Raw genomic sequence first — 18276 nt, forward strand, 5'->3', positions numbered from 1 at the left:
TTATCATGTTTGACACCCTTCTAATTCTCACACTGATTATCTGTTACTCACGGGGATCCTAAGGAAGAAGGAAATCCTTGGAGAAAAGTGTTAATAATTTACTAGTTGCAAACTGTACTTTTACCTCTGAACACCAGGTTGGTAGAAAACATTACTCATGTTTTTTAATCTAAGAATTTCTTACATTTTTATGGCCTGTTCTTTGGGCTTATTTATGATGGTTTGTGACAAAGAGACAACCTTTGCCATTGTGATTTATTTTCTTCCAACAAGGGAAACACAGAAAGAGATAAGAAACCCAAATTAAATCATGGCACTAAAAAAAAAAAAAAATTCCAGTGAAGGCAAGGAATGGACTCATAATTCAAAATTAAAACAAAGAGAGGATTGGTATACAAACTGTGGGCAATGCAAATATAGACATTTTTTAAAACCTAAACTACAAAATCTAGCATTTACCACACAAGTAACTTTCAGAAGCCTGTGCTAGTGGCATTATAAAATAAAGTCTGCCTATGAAAACACTTTTTCCATGGCTTGTTTTCATCTCACTTGGCTTGAGCTTTGGTTTGGAAAACCAAGCAATATTTTTTGGTATGGTAGATTGTTCATGCTTGATAGCAGTTATCCAGTTGTTTTCATGGTTGTTTTTTTTTTTTCCTATGAATACCATCTATCAGAAAATTGACCTGGACATCTGTTTTCATTTTCAGTACTTTAAAATTCCTTGATAGTTGAGTGCCAATTCTAAAACATGGCTGGATTCCAGGCGAAGACAATTGCCTTAGGAACAAAGAAGTTAAGGAGAAAAGCTCCTGCTTTTGTGCTTTTCCAAAAAGCCCCGTTCGTTGTGGAGGCCGGAGTTCCGGTCAGCACAATAGGCAGGTGGGTGCCCAGCAGCCTGGGCGCCAACGGTGCCGCCCCATCCAGAGGCCTCTGTCCAGCCCAGGCCTCTTCGTGGAAGGCATTAACATGACCACAGGCCTGACCATTGCCAAGGCACCGAACACAAGACCACCCCGTCACTACCACCATATTATTACTCAGAACACCATCTTTGATTTTGTGGGAAACCAGGGAGCCGAGCAAATATTGAAACTGGGCTCGCAGGTAAATGTTACAAACTTAATTTCACATCACAGACTCAAAAATGCCAAAACCTGGAGGTGGGAATCATTTACGAATATTTCCCTGCATCACAAAGAAGCTAGAGAGGACTGGCTCCACACCCAAGCATCTCTGGCATTCCGATTTTGTTTTTCCATATCCCCTATTTTCCCGAAAGTATTTACCTGCTCCGTTCCCAATTTTGTTTCTCATTATTGCCTTCTAATTTGGTTTTAAAATGCACATATTTGACTTTTTTTTACTTCCTCCATAGCCAGGTGCCATCAAAACTAAATTAAAATGGAGCAGAGAAAGCAGCACAGGCTATATTTGTTCTAAGCTCATCAATAAGCTTACTCCTCTGATCCACAGAAGACTGACTTGAATTTCTAGAACCTAGCTTGTTCCCAAATCTTTCCTTGTATCAAAATCCTACACACATTTCTTCTAAAGGATATTCCAAAAGGATCTATCTACTTATAGGCAAATGGTGCTGCTTCAAGTGAGCATCATGTGGTCTCTGTCTATAAAAACCCGCCATTGATGGATGACACTGAGGACTTAGAGAGAAAAGGGCCTTCGGTTCTGTTACCCGTCCTCGCTTCCTTTTTCCACAATAATGACTTTCCATGATTGGCTACAAATCTGTTAGGATGTTACCCAGTGCCACAGTTCTTCATCCAAAAAAAGAGAACAGAATATAAGCGTGGAATGAAAAACAATTTTTAAAAAAAAGGCTAGTAGACAAAATTTGGCAGGAATGAAGTGGGACAGCTCCATAAATTCCAGACAGAAAATTTTAGTGCAGTGCTCCGTTTCTTAATATGAGTTGAGACAGTTGGGGGCACAAAAACCCTCTGGTTACAGGCTTGTCATTTTAAGCTGCAGAGAATCACCAACAAGTTGGTCCTTCTGCCATAAAGCAATAGCTGTCCTGTGATAACCTCTATTAAAACCTTGACAACCTGTATGTTTCATCTGCTGGAAACCCGGAAAATTACTGCAAGAATTGGGCCCCGATTTTCGGGACAGCAGTTTAACTTGTCAAAAAAAGAAAACAGATAAGAAAGGGATAAAGGCAAAATTCATGGTTTTACTCACTTGGATTGAAGTTAACAAATCAATTCTTAGCTACAAAAAAACAATTGTGAGATAGAAAAAGCCGCCTCAAATTACATCTTCTGAAATTAAATCATTGCAAAATCGAATCTAGGAAAGTGTGGCGAAACTGAAGCAAGAAGATAAAAATAGTCGGGCTCCCAGAATGAAGTGCCCGGGAGGAGTGAGGTGTGGTGTGGGTGGGTGGGTGTTAAAATCTGCGGTGAATGCCATAAACAGTCAAACAATGGACTGACAAACAAGCAGAGGCTGACAGACGGGTAGTCAGAGGAAGAGGAGCAACTCAGAAGCATATGTTTGGTGGGGCGCTGTCTCAGAAGGAAAGACACTTTATCTTTCATACCTAAAAATAACTAAGCAGTGAAATTCAAATACTTTTTAGCAGACGGGTCATTTTTTTCTTCGTTCAGCCAAAATTCCTGCCACTGCCCCCAAACACTTCTAGAAGCTTCTGAGACAACTTTGAGAAACTTGGCACTTGTCTGACACGTTCCAAAACCACTGTGGTATTAATTCACCCCTTTCCAAGTCAACAGACTCTGATATCACTTTGAGGGTGGGGGTGGAACCTCCAAAACAAATCTCAAGATGCACCCCTGTTTGCTCTCTTAGTGTGGGTGGGCCCTTGTTTTATTCTCTGCACACTCACACCTGCTTCCAGGACAAGCCCATCGCTGAGCTGATGGCTTCAGATCCAGGGGTGCCCAGGAGACACGTCATCATCAGCCCGGCTCCAACCTCTCCTCACACTCACTCAATATGGTGGACAGTGTCCCCCACACTGGGCCTGCTGAGCCGGCTGCTCGGCTCAGAACCCACCTCTCCAGATAGCTGCACTGCTCCCTCACCTCCATGGAGCCACCCTGACCCCAGGTAAAGCAGGAAGTGTTAGGGGGAAAAGGCTGTCCCAAAGCAAATTCCATACAGGCTTTGTGGACTCCACCCCCACCCCAGGTCAAAGCCAAAGACACTGGGAACCCCACATCCCATCACCACCCAAGGGAAGGTGGCTGGGACCTGAGGGTGGGGTTCAGCAGCCAGGTGGATACAAAAGGCAGACATGTGGGCTTTGGGGATCCCCCATTTTGGCTCCGCCAGCTCGCAGCGTCCGGCCAGCTCTGCGAGTGCCTTTGGGTTTCCAGGTCGGCGGATCGGGTAGGACGCATGAAAGACTTTATTTCCCTATTTTCTCCCTGAGTTGTCCATTTTCCTTATTTTTTTTTCTCTTGTAAATAAACCTTTTATTAACCCTTTTGTGTGTGTCTGTAGTAGAGTATTCATAAGTCCCTTTAAAGCGCGCGGGTGAGGACCCACAGCCTTCCTTCGAAGAGGAAAAGATTTCAGGAGAAGAGTTATCATTTCTTATCACACTCGCCTACCTTCCGGGGGATGGGCTTCATCTTGAAGAAATGACTTCCCTTATTTAAAGAGTTTGAAAATGATGGTTTTAAAGACCCAGGGGGAGTGAAGAACACACTTTTGACTGGGGTGAACCTAACTGAGCATCCCTGCAGTCGCGGGGCCTGGGGAGTGAGTTCCCCAACTAGCTCGGCCTCTGTGTCTGTGCAGAGGGTGGTGGTACTTACACTCCTAAGGATGTTTGTGAGGATCAAGTAGCCTAATGCTTGGATCAGCTGCCAAAACTTACAAGGCCACAGGAGAGCATTTGCTTCCTGACTCACAGGTCAGGGTTCTAGGAAATCACCTCAGCCATGTCCCTCCCTCCCCTGAGTGGACTAGAACATCCAGGAAAGCAGGAAGAGCAGCTCCTTGTCAGGCATCGGCCGGCCGGACAGACGTCCCTCGCTCCCTAGGAGAGTTACCACCCCCACAACATCTCTTTATATGGCACAAAATCCTACTTTTTGCTCCCCTTGCCCTGACTTTAATGCCCTCAGACTTTATTCTAATCTCTAAGGCCCATATGAAAAAGAAATCACATAGGATTTCAAAATCCAGGCCTACACATGTTCATCAGCAGGGCTGGGGACTTTAAGTGAAAGCAGCCCTATGTCTGGCCTTTGAGATTAGCAGCCTCAATCTCTTCACATGCATTTCAACCCAAAGTCTTTATATTTGTTTCTGTTTCAGTGACACAAAAAGACCGGGCTTAAAAATGAAACACTAACTCCTCTAAAGTCTTAGTCGTTTTTATGTTTGCTTCTACTCACTTTTCACTGAGCTGAGTGAAATGGCCTTGCCGTGACCTCAAATCTACCAGAGCGGTTGATTTCAGAGGCTGTGCTGGAAGCCCCCCGCCCAAGCAGAGATGCTGGATCACCTCTAGGCTGCTAACGGAGTCCACAGCAGCCTGGCACCCACCACACACCGCGTGCCTGCCTTTCGACCTTATTTCAGGTCCCACAGTCGTCCATCCCTTGATGCTAAAGAGAGAATCACATATGCTGATGTTTCAGATAATAATTATGTTCACTTTAGAGACAGCAGTATCAAAAACCATCATGATGCAGTTCTATATTAAAAATAATAATTATTAGGGCCTCCCTGGTGGCGCAAGGGGTTAAGTCTCAGCACTATGAAGCTATCCGTAGCCACTGCAGCACGAGTTCCATCCCCAGCCAGGGAGCTACCCACACGGTGCAGCAGACCTCTCCTGCCTCGCCCGCTGCTCCCCTCAGCAGTGGATTTCAGTGGATCCACCTGTTCTGCTGCCCACTCTGTCTCTGGTGAATCCTCTCACCCTCCACACCTCTCGCCTGCACCCCAGTTCTTGTATGCATAAATAAATAAATTTTTAAAAATAATAATAATTATTATACTATTTACTAAAGTGATAATAATAAGAAGAGGTGCTACAGGGAATGAAGGAAGCAGACTTTGTCCCAGCCGTCCACAGCACAATCCGACGTTGCTATCACCCGCACACATGCTATCTCGGGGAGAATCCCTGTCTGGAGCAAGGCGGGTGGGTGGCACACGTGTGGTGCGTGTTTCCCCACAGGAAATCAGTGCTATGTCAGCAGATCCAGGGTCACCTTTAAAGCAATAATGCCCTGGGGGTCCCTTCCCTTCCCCAGCCATCCTGTGAGCTCTCAGGCACTCCTCCGGTTCTTTTTCACAGCTTTATACAACTTAATACTCAGGCTAGGGAAGCTGGAAATCTCCTCCAGGTCAAACAGCTCCTTAAATCTATCTACAAATTTGTTTTCTTTCTCCAGCCTGAATCTCATGACCCAGAGGATGACGGTGGATTCCTTGCACAGGTGGTCGAAGGTAACCAGAAGTTCGTCCAGGAAAGGGTGCGCATAGACCACGTCGGCTGCCAGGATGTAGTCAAAGCTGTTGGCAGACCTGGGGAAGTGCTTGTCGAGAGCAACGCCCCAGGAGAGTTCTTTCACCTGCGGCAAATGCTTGCACCTCGATTTGGTGTTTCGGGAGATGTTGTATTGCAGGTTTCCAAGTACTTCTGGCAAATCCGTGGCCGTCACCTGGGCACCTGTGCAGCAAAGGAGAGTAGGAAGAGTCACCCTCATAGGACAAGGTTCAACGTCAGGCTGGAAGCCAACAGGCATTTTGCAATCCTGCACAATCGCTGGCCCCAGAAATAGTCTGGTCAGAGACTTCCCGCCCAGAGGAGGGAAATCCCTTTCAAAAAGGTTGTAAAGACAGCTGAGCGCCTCCCCTTGAAAAGACAAATGCTGCTGGCACCTCTGTGCTCTTTTCACTTTTCTCTGCTCCTGTGTGTTTTGTTATGCTTTATTGTGGCTGCAGGTGGTGTCTAGTTATCGCCACGTGCTAGCAGGGAAACCTCAAGAGAAAGGGAATTTCAAAATAACGTGATACCTTCGATGCACCTCAGAGGTCATGCAGATGAACAGGGGCATGCTTGAAAGATGTCTGAGCCTCAGTCACATCAGACCAGACCCATGAACCGAGCAGAGAGCACCCCTGGCATTGCAGGGAGTGCTTGGGTGTGAGACATGGAGGGGACATCCACCGTCCAGTAGCACTGCATGGAAGAATCGTGACACCCACGTGTCTGCCCAAGTGTGCAGCTTGGCCCCTATATAAGTATACATTTATCAAAACCCAGCCACCAACGTGTATGTTGCGCTCCTAAAGCCAGCAATCACAGATGCTCAGATGAAGAAGTGATCGTTTCTGAGTTAAAGTGAATAGTGGCATCATTTTTAAGAAGAAATTGGAAGGAACGACACTAGAAACCAAGAGCCAAGAGATTTCTGAACAGTAGCAGAGCCGGCGCTCGCCCATAAATGTGGGGTCATCATCAGAACTGGAAAGAGGACCAGCAGACACTTCTCCGGAGAAGACCCACAGACGGCCGCAGGCTCACAGAGAGATGCCCATTGTCTCTTATTATCAGGGAAATGCAAATCAAAACAAGATGTCACCTCTCATCTGTAAAGTGGCCATTATCCGAAAGACAAGAAACAAGTGTTGGAAGGATGTGGAATATAAATTGGTACAGACATTAGGGGAGCAGCATGGAAACTCCTCAAAAATTAAAAACATAAAAACCCCATATGATCCAGTTAATCCCATTTCTGGGTGTTGACCTGAAAATTATAAATCACTATTTCAAAGAGAGACACGTATACCCATGTCACCTGCAGCATTATTTAAATAGCCAAGAGCTTAAAACTATGTGTCTATCTACAGACGAATGGACAAAGGAGATGCAGTAGAGACACACAGTGGGATACTACTCAACTATTGAAAGAAGTAGATGAGGGCCTCCCTGGTGGCACAAGGGGTTAAGTCTCAGTACTATGAAGCTATCTGCAGCCACAGCAGCATGAGTTCCATCCCCAGCCAGGGAGCTACCCACATGGTGCAGCAGACCTCTCCTGACTCGCCCGCTGCTCCCCTCAGCAGTGTATTTCGTCAGTCTGCCTGTTCTGCTCCCCATTCTCTCTGGTGAATCCTCTCCCCCCACACACACCTGGTCTATACCCCAGTTCTTGTATGCATAAATGAATAAATATTTCCTAAAAATAATGAATGCTATTTGATTATGAAGGCCTCTGAACCCCAAACAATCAAAAAGAACTACTTACCGAGCAAACTGGCCACAATGGAGACTAATCCTGTCCCAGCTCCAAGCTCAATCACATTTTTGTCCACCATATTATACTGCTTTGCATTTGTTTCTAGAAAATAGCATAGAACCAGGGCCTAGGAAAGATTTAAAAAAGAAAAATCTTGTGCTTGGCAAGTAATAACAGTAGATAAGATTAAACTCCGTTAAACAAATAGCCCATTAGCGCTGTGCTGCGTGGGTTGCCCGGGTCTACATGTGTATCTCTGTGCCCTGCAGAGTCTCAGTACAATTACATCCTCCGAGAGGGTCAACATTTAGGGGAGAAAAATCCTTGGGGATTGCTGAGGAAAAAGACAAAAGTTGAGAAATACTGCTTACGTGTGACAATCTTTAAAGAAAGCAACTTGTAACGATCATGATGGCATTTCAAAGAAGGGGATGAAATAACCGCAGACAGCCGGGGAAAGAGGGGTGTCACCTCCTTCACGGGACAGTGGGTAAAGGTGACCTTTTAGAAAGCCTGCGTGGTGGGATGGATATAAATTTCATCTGAACCGTTAATTCAAACAGAGACTGTTAAAGGGGAAATAAAAACGTTGACTATTCTAACCTCTCCTAGTCATCAGAAGCTAACGGTGTAAATAAACCACATTCTTTGTTAGTCCTCCAGGTTCCGATAAAGTCAGAAATAGAATGAATTGGTGGAAGCATTTTCCTAATTTTGTGATTCCTGGACATTAGTGTTGCTGGGGGAGGGGGGACGTCACAGGTTAAGACAGCGGAATCCATTTTCTTCTTCCCAAAAATACTTAATCGTATATTTTTAAGGGGCTGAGCGATCCCTGCACGGCCAGGAGCCTGGGGCGAGCTCGTACCGACGGCCACACCACCGCGCCATAGCAGTCTGTGGCCTCCGTGATGCGGATGTCGTGGCCCGCGAAGCGAAAGCCCTCCCAGCAGGTGCTGGTGACCAGGCTGGGCACGTAGCACCGGGCCATGATCTCCGCGGCCACCTTCTCGCTGTCACGGTCTTCCCGGCTCTCTGCAAAGAAAGATAAGGTGACGCTGTGATCGTGGGGAAAGCGCGGAGCCTCCACTTCTGCTGTCATTTACTTTATTGAGGTGACGTTGGTTTGCGACACTGTATATGATTTAGGGGCGCAGGTGCATCCCTCGTCAGATGTCACCAAAGCACCCATCATGCTCCAGCGCAGCGCTTCGGCCCTCCTTGCACCTGCTACTCAGCCTGGCGGTGGGATTGCCAGGGTTTGTTCTGGTTTATTTTGGTTCCCTTGCTTTGATTCTCTATATCCCACCTGTGAGTGAAATCACCCGGTGTGAGATATAAAGGGTGGTGTGAATAAAGGGAGAAAAACACACAACACATCCCATACAACAGCAGGACCTTGTGTGATGACCTGGTGGGTGTAATGAACTCACAGTCCTGAGATTTAAAAATTGGTAAGAAAATATGCAAGCAAAAACACAGATGTTTGCAAGGAATTTGGGGGAAGTGTGTCTTATTTTGGTCTTCATAGGAGACAAACGTCCTCCTAGGAAATTTATTTCCCAAACTCAAAAGTTGAAAGCCTTAATATTTGTTCAATCTTGCGATTCTTCAAGCTTTTAAAGTAGATGTACCAGTGAAAAATAAAAGGTAAGAGGGTCATAGAACATCGAGAAAACACCTCAGCTGCCTCCCTGCCTGGCCTTGCACCTCACCTGGAGCCCCGTGTGCACGTCGGGCATAGACTTCCTGCCCCCTGTTCCACCTCTGACCTCTTTCCAGCAAGGGTGAGCAGGCCATCTGCCCTCAGGGACCTGGATTATTGAAAAGTTCTTCCTAATACTCAACCAAAATCAGAAACACAAGATTTGTTATCTATTTTCCTAAAAGAAGCCTCAAAGATGAGCAAACTTTTATTTTTAATACATGTCCCAAAACTTTAGGGAGGGGACAGATATGCCAAGAAGTATATGGGTGCAGGAACAGCCTTTAAAATTCTGGACTCAGAAGTAAGCAAAGTTCTTGAAACTTCCCAACTCCTCTACTGCACTGGGGCAAGGATGGGAGTGAGGGGTCGTGAGTCCTGGGGTCCTCTGGGTAGAAGTAGCTGCCAAACTCTGTCCTCTGAACTCAATAATGTCACCCCTTCTCACGCAGGAGGACAACAGAAGATGGAGGTTAAATCTGAGTTGGTGGAAACTTCTCTTGGAGGTCTCGAGTCCAGCAGGGGCTTTAGCCAACTTGATATCCTGTCCTGGGTTCCCCCCAAGAGTCCTACTTATGTGCTAGACAGAACTAAGGAGTCCCCCCCAAAATACCCTAACTTTGCTACATTTCCAAGGGGGTACCCCATCTACCGTCCCACTTTACCAGTCACTGGGGACCCCCTGGCAGAGATGCAGAGAGCAAAGGAGATGGGAAACATAATCTCCAGGAAGCACCGCCTCTTCTTATATATTTCCCCATGCTAAGGTAACACCAGCATGCGTTCATTCACATGCAGGAAGAGCTCTAGGAGCCAAATAACATTGGTAATAAGTTCTCTCTGAACTTTAACTTTCATTTCACTATATTCACTTGCCTTGCTGAGATGGTGGGGCGGAGGGGGCAACGTTTGCTGTGGAAGTTCTTTAGGGAAAAGCAGAGAACATTAATTGCTTCCTTGACCTTTAGCTGAATGTGCCCTCTTGGGCGTCCGCACAGACTCCCTGTAAATGCAGCACTCTTTGACAAGTCACCTAAAGTATCCTGGATTAATAGATGTTAGAGTACACTAAATCCCAGGAGCATCTCCTAAAGTTCCAATCTTTGATATAAAAACTTTGCCAGTGAATATTTACTGCTACAAGCTGACATCTGTGACTTTGCACTTTCTTTTAAAGGTTAGTTGACCAGATTAGTGTTGCTGCCCTAACGACTACAGCATAAAAACAAACGATTCGTGTCTTTTGGCTGTGTCTGAATAAACAGAACTAGTCGTTTCTTCAAGAGTGACTACATCTTTGCCTTGAGAAGAAAATGAGACTTCAAAATACATGTAGGAACATATTATAATAAAAAATTACACAGCCCAAAATAAAGGATCTTCAAAGAAATTTCATGATGAAACAGCAATAGCTACTATTAATGCATATATAGTCTAAGAGAGCACAGCTCCATCAAACAGAGTAATTCAAAATTAGTTAAACACCAAGATGACCACATGTCATGGAAAACACTACCAGGTTGAAGAAAATTTAACGGACAATGTTTTATATTAAGATCCTCTTTTGCATTTAAATACTGTATGAATACCATGGTCATTCCTTAAGAATTAACCCTCAGAAATTAGCATAACTATAGCAGGAAATGAAAATATGCTGAATCGGATGCTTAAAATAATTTGTCTAGGTGTGATATTTGGGATTTTTAAAAGCAAATATGCACACACCCATAAACACATGAATAATGATTTTCATCTTAAAAGCTTGAGTGCTCTTTTTCAGCATTAACATCTATTTAAAGATTCTTGGGCCTCCCTGGTGGAGCAAGGGGTTAAGCACCGCACTATGAAGAAATCCACAGCCCCTGCAGCATGAGTTCGATGCCCAGCCGGCCAGGGAGAAACCCACACGGCGCAGCAGACCTCTCCTGTCTCGCCCGCTGCTCCCCTCAGTAGTGTATTTCAGTCAATCTGCCTGTTCTGTTCCCCACTTTGTCTCCGGTGGATCCTCTCACCCCCAGCATCTCTGGCCTGTACCCCAGCTCTTGTATGCATGAATAAATAAATCTTTTTTAAAAAGGTTTTAAAAATCTATTTAAAGATTTTGAGGAAACAATGTTAATTGTGGTTATTTTTTAAACCAAAGGTTATTTTTCAAATCTGAAGTTTTAGTAACATCACCACCCCTCTCAAGGTTGATGCCAAAGATCACTGCACTGGAAGTCGGTAGAAAGAGCAGATGTGATAAGGGCATCCCCTGCAGGGGACCCTGTGGGCAAAAAGGGAGAAATTACCCCCCAAACACAAAAACTATGTCCCTGCATGTGCTGAGTTAGCTGCTGAATCTGAGGTTGAATCTTAAGATTAATAAGATAGAAGATAGGCTTTAGTTTTTTTAGCTAAGATTTGAAGAACAGTTTCTTCCCCAAAATTAATAGCATCAGACAATGGAATTCAAAGATAATATCTGAAGAATAACTGCTCTTCTTACCTAACTAAAACCTACTAATATTACACAAAAAGTTGAATTTTGCTTCCCTATATAAAAAGCAAAATATTTCTCATATCTGTGCCTTTAGATAAAACTTACTACTATAATCTTAAGGTATTAGTTTATTAATTTAATTTCTAAACATAAATATTAAAAGATTACAAATAAAACATAATTAAGACAGTATTACAAATATGTTGCCATGTTAGACTCTTCTTGATGGGGCCTCCGTGGTGGCCTAGGGCTTATAAGTCTCCGTGCTATCAACACCACAGCCTAAGTTCAATCCCCAGCCAGGGAGCTGACCCACATGGTGCAGCAGACCTCTCCTGTCTCCCTGCTGCTCCCCTCAGCAGTGTATTTCAGTAAATCCACCTGCTCTGCTCCCCACTCCCTCTCTGGTGATCTTTTCACGCCCCCCCCCCACAACTGTTCTTCTATGCAAAAATAAATAAAATTTAAAAATCTTTTTAAATTAAAAAAAAAATTCTTGATCTAAATAAGCCTTAGCACCATTTGCTTGCTATTAAATCTTTGCTATCATGAATAAAATCTGCCAGGCACTCTTGTTCTCCCAAGAATAAAAAGAGTTTCAAGAATGAAGTGAAAATTAGCAAGATTCTGCCACATTATGATGATGATTTTCTAAAGAGGAAAATTCAGCAGTGAATTGACTTCCAGGGCTGGATTGCAGCAAACCTGCAGAGACAGGAGCCCTGTCTGCGTTCCTCTCTATATTTTAAGGTCAATAACAACAATAATAAACAGAAGGGTCAGGCCACAGAAATGCACCCTCAAAAAAGTCTTTAACAGCTATGACAGGTGAATTTAGGCTTCCACTTGAGGACTGCCATGAATGCCTGTCAACAAAATTTAAAGTAAGAACCCCTCTATTAAGTGAAAGAGACTGTCATTCAACTGACTTTTCTGTTCAAAGATGAATGTCATGTGCTTCTTAGCAATACCTAGAGACTGAAAAGAAAAAGATATTAAAGGTATTTTCACACTAGTAAGTGGTCACAGGTTAACTGAGAGGCTCCTGAACGCCTTGGCAAGGTCCAGATCTTGGGCCTCACGTTGAAACTAATTCTGAGAGCTCACAAATATTTTCTGTCTGGAGGTCGGCTTCATTTCCAGAATATACAGACGTGGTAACCATAATAGATCAAATGATACCAACTTACAGAAGAAAGAACATTATCTGTGACCGAGAGCACTCAGGGTGCCAGTGGTGGGGAGGCAATAGTCACCGCATCCAGAGTTTGCTGCTAGGACCGCCGTGGGGACAGAACACGAGCAAAGGCCAATGACGTCCAACAAGGGCCACAACAGAAATGTGTGTGGAGAGCTACGAGAGCAGTGCTGGCTAGTGGACTCAGGAGAAGCATTCCGGCAGGGTTTAAGGGTGAGGCAGGTGCCAGGCAGAGGAGGGAGGAGACTCTCTGGAGGGAGGTGAAGCCTCTGGGGGTGCACAGACAGGCACAGGAGCCTTGAAGAGGTGGCGTCCAAGGCACACATGGTGCTGCCGAAAATAAGCCTAAAGCAGGTGGGGATCAGCCTTGGGTCAATGTTAACCTTTGGTCTATAAGGTACAAAGGAACCAATAAAGATGGTTAGGACAGGAATTGCGAGCCAGGGTCCGATTTAGTATCTAAGAATTTACCTCTGGAGCTCATGAGCACAGGCTGCATGAGAAGCTAATTAGGAAACTATTGCAATAATCTGAACAACAGAGACAGCATCGGGACAGAGGCAGCAGTACTAGGCCCAGAAGTCAAGGCTGACCTGTGCGCCTTCCTGGTCGCGGCAGAGCTCCTCTAGAGGGTCCCAGCTGGCACACAAATTTGACATTCAAACCTGAGTTCTGAGGACATCTAAGGTAGATTGTTAGACGTCGGAGCTATTTTCATTCAACGTGTGAAACACGTATTATACTTATCTAGCTGCTTATGTATCTTTATTTTAATAATTAGGTATTTTATTTAGATACACATCCAGGCAACTTTTTCAACATTTGCAATGTACTAGTAGGTTACTATATCAGTGACTCTAGGTGTTGTAATACTCCAGCCAGCATATCAGACTGTGACGGATGTTTCTTAAACAGCAATAGAATTGCTCAAACTTTCCTCTTCATACATTAAGGCAATATGGCTCATTAAAGCTACATTACCCAATAACCCAACTCCGGAAAGATTCATGAAGATTCTCACCAAACATTTTCAACTGACCTCCCGAAGGAATGGGGACTACTTGGTCCTGAAAAGGGGAACTGACTGGTGACCAGAAGTGCAAGGCCAAGGGGATCACTGAAGAGCAACGGTTAAGCACAGCCAAAGGCCTAAGTGACGCCTCATTCACTCACTTACCAGCACTGCGAAGTTGACTGCAAAGATAGATCGACACGGATGTGCTGCCAGAGAGACTTACCTAGTGAACTCAAACACAGGAAGAGACCGCTCTGTGCCTTGGGGCGCTCAGGAGAAAATGACCTGACTCTTGATGAGTTTGGGGTCGAAATAGGAGAAGGTGCAACACGCCATCCAGAGAAAACAGCGTGTGCAGATTCTGGACCACTGTTCCCCTTGGGGACCCCGAGACCTAGTGTTCCAGGGCAGGGAGAGGGGCAGCCCAGACCCCACAAACCTGCCTGCCCTAAATGGGTTCTGCCATCTGCCGCATCAACACAAAACATATGAGACTTTAATGAAAAGGAACTTTAATACAATTACAATTAGGAAACAATACAGGAAAGGCAAAGAATCTAGTTTCTAAATGAAGCACCCAAAGTGACCCGTCCCCTCGTGGGTAAAAGTCCACTCAAGCAGGATTGGCCCAGGGCAAGGCCCCAAAGCCTGCCCCAAGTCTAAAGCACCTTCCAGTGGGGACCCACAGAAAAGGGTCAGAAACCACCAGACAAGTCTAGAGGAAAAAGAACAAAATCAAAATCAAGACAAAAACCACCATTGTCACCTCCCCACAGGTCTCACCCACATCTGTGTCACCCCGTCCACGACCAAAAGGCCAGCACAATTTCTTCACGTGTCTCTCGGCTCCATGCGCCTCCTCCAGGTCTCCTTCTGGCTCCATCCTGCTTCCTTCCTCAGTCTCCTCTGCAGCTTCTTCTCTCCCTGCTCAGCTCCACCCTCCCTTGGGTGGGGCAGGGAACCTGGAACCTCCCCCTTTCCTGGGGACCCCCCTGTTACACTAGAGACAGGCTGGGAGCCATCACGTAAGAGAAGACCCTCTATGCCCTGGTAAGTCTCCATTTTGTTTGGCGGGATGTAATGAGACACTGAAGAATTTTAAGCAGGAGGCACTTGTGACAAGATTGGAATTTTTAAAGAGATGATGTGGGCTATGGGGAAAGAACTGGAGAAGAGACGAAAGGGTGCTAGGCCAGCGAGGTGGCAGCCAATTAGAAGACAGTGACAACAGCGCAGTGGATGATGGGACCTGGATCAAGGCCATTGGCCGCCTGGCTAGCAGGGTGAGGGGCAGGGAAACCCATTGGGAGGTAAAACCAATGGGATGTGATGACGCAGAGTGTAGGAGAGTGTAGGAGAAGGGACGATGGCGCTGGGGAAACGGTGTTGCCATGAGCTGAGATGGAAAGTGGAGGCGGAGGGAAAGCTGCAAAGCAATGTTATTTTTCATGCATTTTGATCTGAGACTGGAGCACAGGCTGCAGGGGGTGTGGGCAGTGAGAGAACGTGCTGCAGGGAGCACTGCTGCCAACCATGCCAAGAGTGGTCTGCAGGTTCCCAGGGCCATGCTCACCCCCCCAACCCCCACCGACTAAAGTCACTCCAGTCCTGTTCCACCCCGCACACTGGCCAGGGACTCCCTACTGGCCTGCCCAAGACTCAGAATTGGGGTGCCACTTGAGGCTCTTCCAACCCCTCCTATCCTTGTCTGTCCTCTCATGGGTGTGGGGCCCACATTGTAATCCCAGGTCTCCCTGACTTCTGGTCCTTCCTTCTGCACCTCAACAAATATTACCCCCGTAAATCTCTTGCCTGTGTAATCCTACGCCGGCATCTCCTTCTTAAAGGAGCAGACCTGGCACAAGGCAGTCCATACTGAGCAGTTGGAGGCACAAACTGGGGAGTCACTGGACCTAGGGCAAGCTTAGAACGCCCTAAGCCTGCAGACCCAGTAGCAACTGTTATCTGTGACACATCAGTATGTGTGCTAACAGCTGAGGAGAGGTTCTTGGCCAGAGGTCGGCAACATTAGCTACTTGGAATAGTTCCTCTGGAGGAGTATTTTGACAGCTGAGATTCTAACAAAGCATTTGAAACCATAGATGAAGGAATTTTCCGCATCTACCATGCGCCTAGCTTTTATCTACATATAACTCAGGGGCAGTCTATCATTCTTGGATCTTCAGGCCAACGTTGAAAGAGGCCAACTGGGCGATGGGCTTGTTTCCTCCTTTCCAAGCACAAGATGTGAAGTACAAAAGACCGAGGACAGGGAAAAGTTGGTCTCCTTCAGGACTCGAGAACTGCGTGTTCCTCTAGCTATGAAAGTCTTTCCAGCAAGATGCCACCTGACAGCACCCGCTGGCACACGCTTAATCCCTTAGCTCTGGGAACATTTTTAAAGCTTTAATTGACTGTATCAATGATAATGGGATGTGTTTGTTCATGTTGTAAAATATTTTAATACTGGTTCTCTCTGAATCTTACTTTGAACTTCTTCCATTTGCTTTGTAACTTGCCAAATTATCATGTGCACAGTAAACGCCAAGCATGGGTATTAATGGTAATGAGAATGATGTCATTATATCATAAACCACACAGAAATTGCATCTTAATTCAGACCATCTAAAGGGCTGGAGTCTCTATACAATCATGTCTTAGAACATTTAGGTTTGCAAAAATGTTGAAGTCACAGAAATGGTCTGGACTGCCGACCTTGGGCAGACACCCAGCTCTCCGGCCCTAAGGACAGCTCACTTAGGTGGAGGTCACCTAGCATGCCTAAAGAAGGAGAAAAACCAGAACTACAGCCCTTGGAAAACATGTAGCATGTGGATAAGGAGAGAGGGGGAGAAGCCAGGACCCTCACATTTGTACTGCACCCACCTGTTCTACAAAGTTTGGTCCTTCTCTGGTCTGCATGTCTGCGTGTTTTATCTCGAGACAACGGGGTGGTTTTATTATGTAATCTACACAGAGCTATAATTGAAATTTGAGATGAGATGAAAATGGTGGGTCAATTTCAAAAAGCTACACAGAGAGGAGAATTTGAACTTAAATTCTCCTTTCCCAGAAGTTGGATTATATTATGTATTTGTCTCTAACACATCAGTGAGGCCTTACAATCTCCTTATCTGAAATGAATAAAAATTAAAGTCACAAATATGCATTTAGTGTCCAGCATTTGGGGAAAATGCATTCCACTAGCGCAGATTATAAAAAGAACTCTAAGTACTTAGTAGGTCTATATATTGAATTTTTCAGGGTTGTCTCTGATACCATCAGGACTGCAGGGATAGCAAAATATTTACAGGTTAGCAAATGCAAATAAGAATGCAATATAAAGCAGCAGACAAAGCAGCAGATAAAAGTCCTAGTTCCCTACAAGACATTAATGAACACTGCAAAGCTGAGCTCTCACTTTCTATTGCTTCTCTTCTTATAATTGGTCAAATTACATAAAAAGACATAAAATGATTTACCTTTTTGTGCTTCTGGATCCATTAAGTAATGAGCTGGTGATGGATGTACATTGATGTTTTCTTGATCATTTCTTGAAAACTATGATATATTAAAATATCAAATGGTAAGGGTCTCTTTGGTGGCCTGGGGGTTAAGTCTCAGCACTATCACGGTATCACTGCTGTGTCCTGAGTTCCATCCCCTGCCAGGGAGCTACCCACAGGGCGCAGCAGACCTCTCCTGTCTCCCCGCTGCTCCCCTCAGCAGCATATTTCAGTCAGTCTGCCTGTTCTGCTCCCCACTCTGTCTCTGGTGAATCCTCTCAACCCCTGCACCTCTGGCCTATACCCCAGCTCTTGTATGCACAAATAAATAAATCTTAAAAAAAGCCCAAACCATCCCAGCAGACACATGGAAAACAGAAGAAATTTAAATGTGTCAAGAAATCACAACAAGCACATAATGTGCATAAACTTAAACTGGCTATTTAGTTCAAAAACCAATGATTTGGTGTTTTACTCTGTGTTGGGTTACGTAATAACCACTTCACCACCACAAATTTATATAGATGCTGCTCCTCTCCTCCAAGGGTCCCCAGCACAGCCACCGCTGGTCTCTCCACAGCCTCTGGGCTTAGAAGACAGACTGCCAGCCCCCTGGCTTACAAACAAAACTGAAAGGCTACATTATGTTGCTGCGGACATGAGTCTCCGAAGTTATCACAGGCCCCATCCCCAGGCTAGCTTCCCTTGTATTCAAGAAACCTGTCGCCTGCCGGTCAGCATTTATGAAATGGGAAGTCAGGACATACCTAGAGGAGTTTCTAGAAGGTGGAAAGGCATCCTGCACACTTCTGCTTTGCTGCGCGTGCCTGGGCGGCGGGCACCAATGCCGGCAGTCAACTACTGTACATCCTGGCAGCCGGAGCCCGCAGGGGGATTAGCATGCAGACAGCTGTGGCTGTGTCTGCGGAGCCTCCAGGGAGCCAGCCCCGAGGCCAGAGCAGCGTGAACAGGGGGCTGGGGAACAGCGGAGACACTCTGTGTGTGTCCCCAACAGACCGGTGGGCGCGCAGAGCCCAGCGAGCTTTCTCCACCTCCATGCCAACAGTTATTTAAGGCTGAGCCGCGATGACGCCCCGCCAGGGGAGAACACGTC

General features: G+C 45.6%; 1 protein-coding gene across 1 annotated transcript; it reads right to left on the bottom strand.

The window, feature by feature from the left end:
- Positions 1-5279: 5279 nt before the first annotated feature.
- Positions 5280-18220, bottom strand: LOC119259658 (protein-lysine methyltransferase METTL21E-like). The gene is given in 6 exon segments (XM_037528621.1): positions 5280-5683; positions 7266-7383; positions 8125-8291; positions 17139-17174; positions 17177-17217; positions 18180-18220. Coding segments are annotated over 6 exon segments (807 nt in total).
- Positions 18221-18276: the final 56 nt, after the last annotated feature.

This window comes from Talpa occidentalis, unplaced genomic scaffold, assembly GCF_014898055.3.
Source record: "Talpa occidentalis isolate TD23 unplaced genomic scaffold, MPIMG_talOcc4v2.1 talOcc4.5, whole genome shotgun sequence".
Lineage (NCBI taxonomy): Eukaryota > Metazoa > Chordata > Mammalia > Eulipotyphla > Talpidae > Talpa > Talpa occidentalis.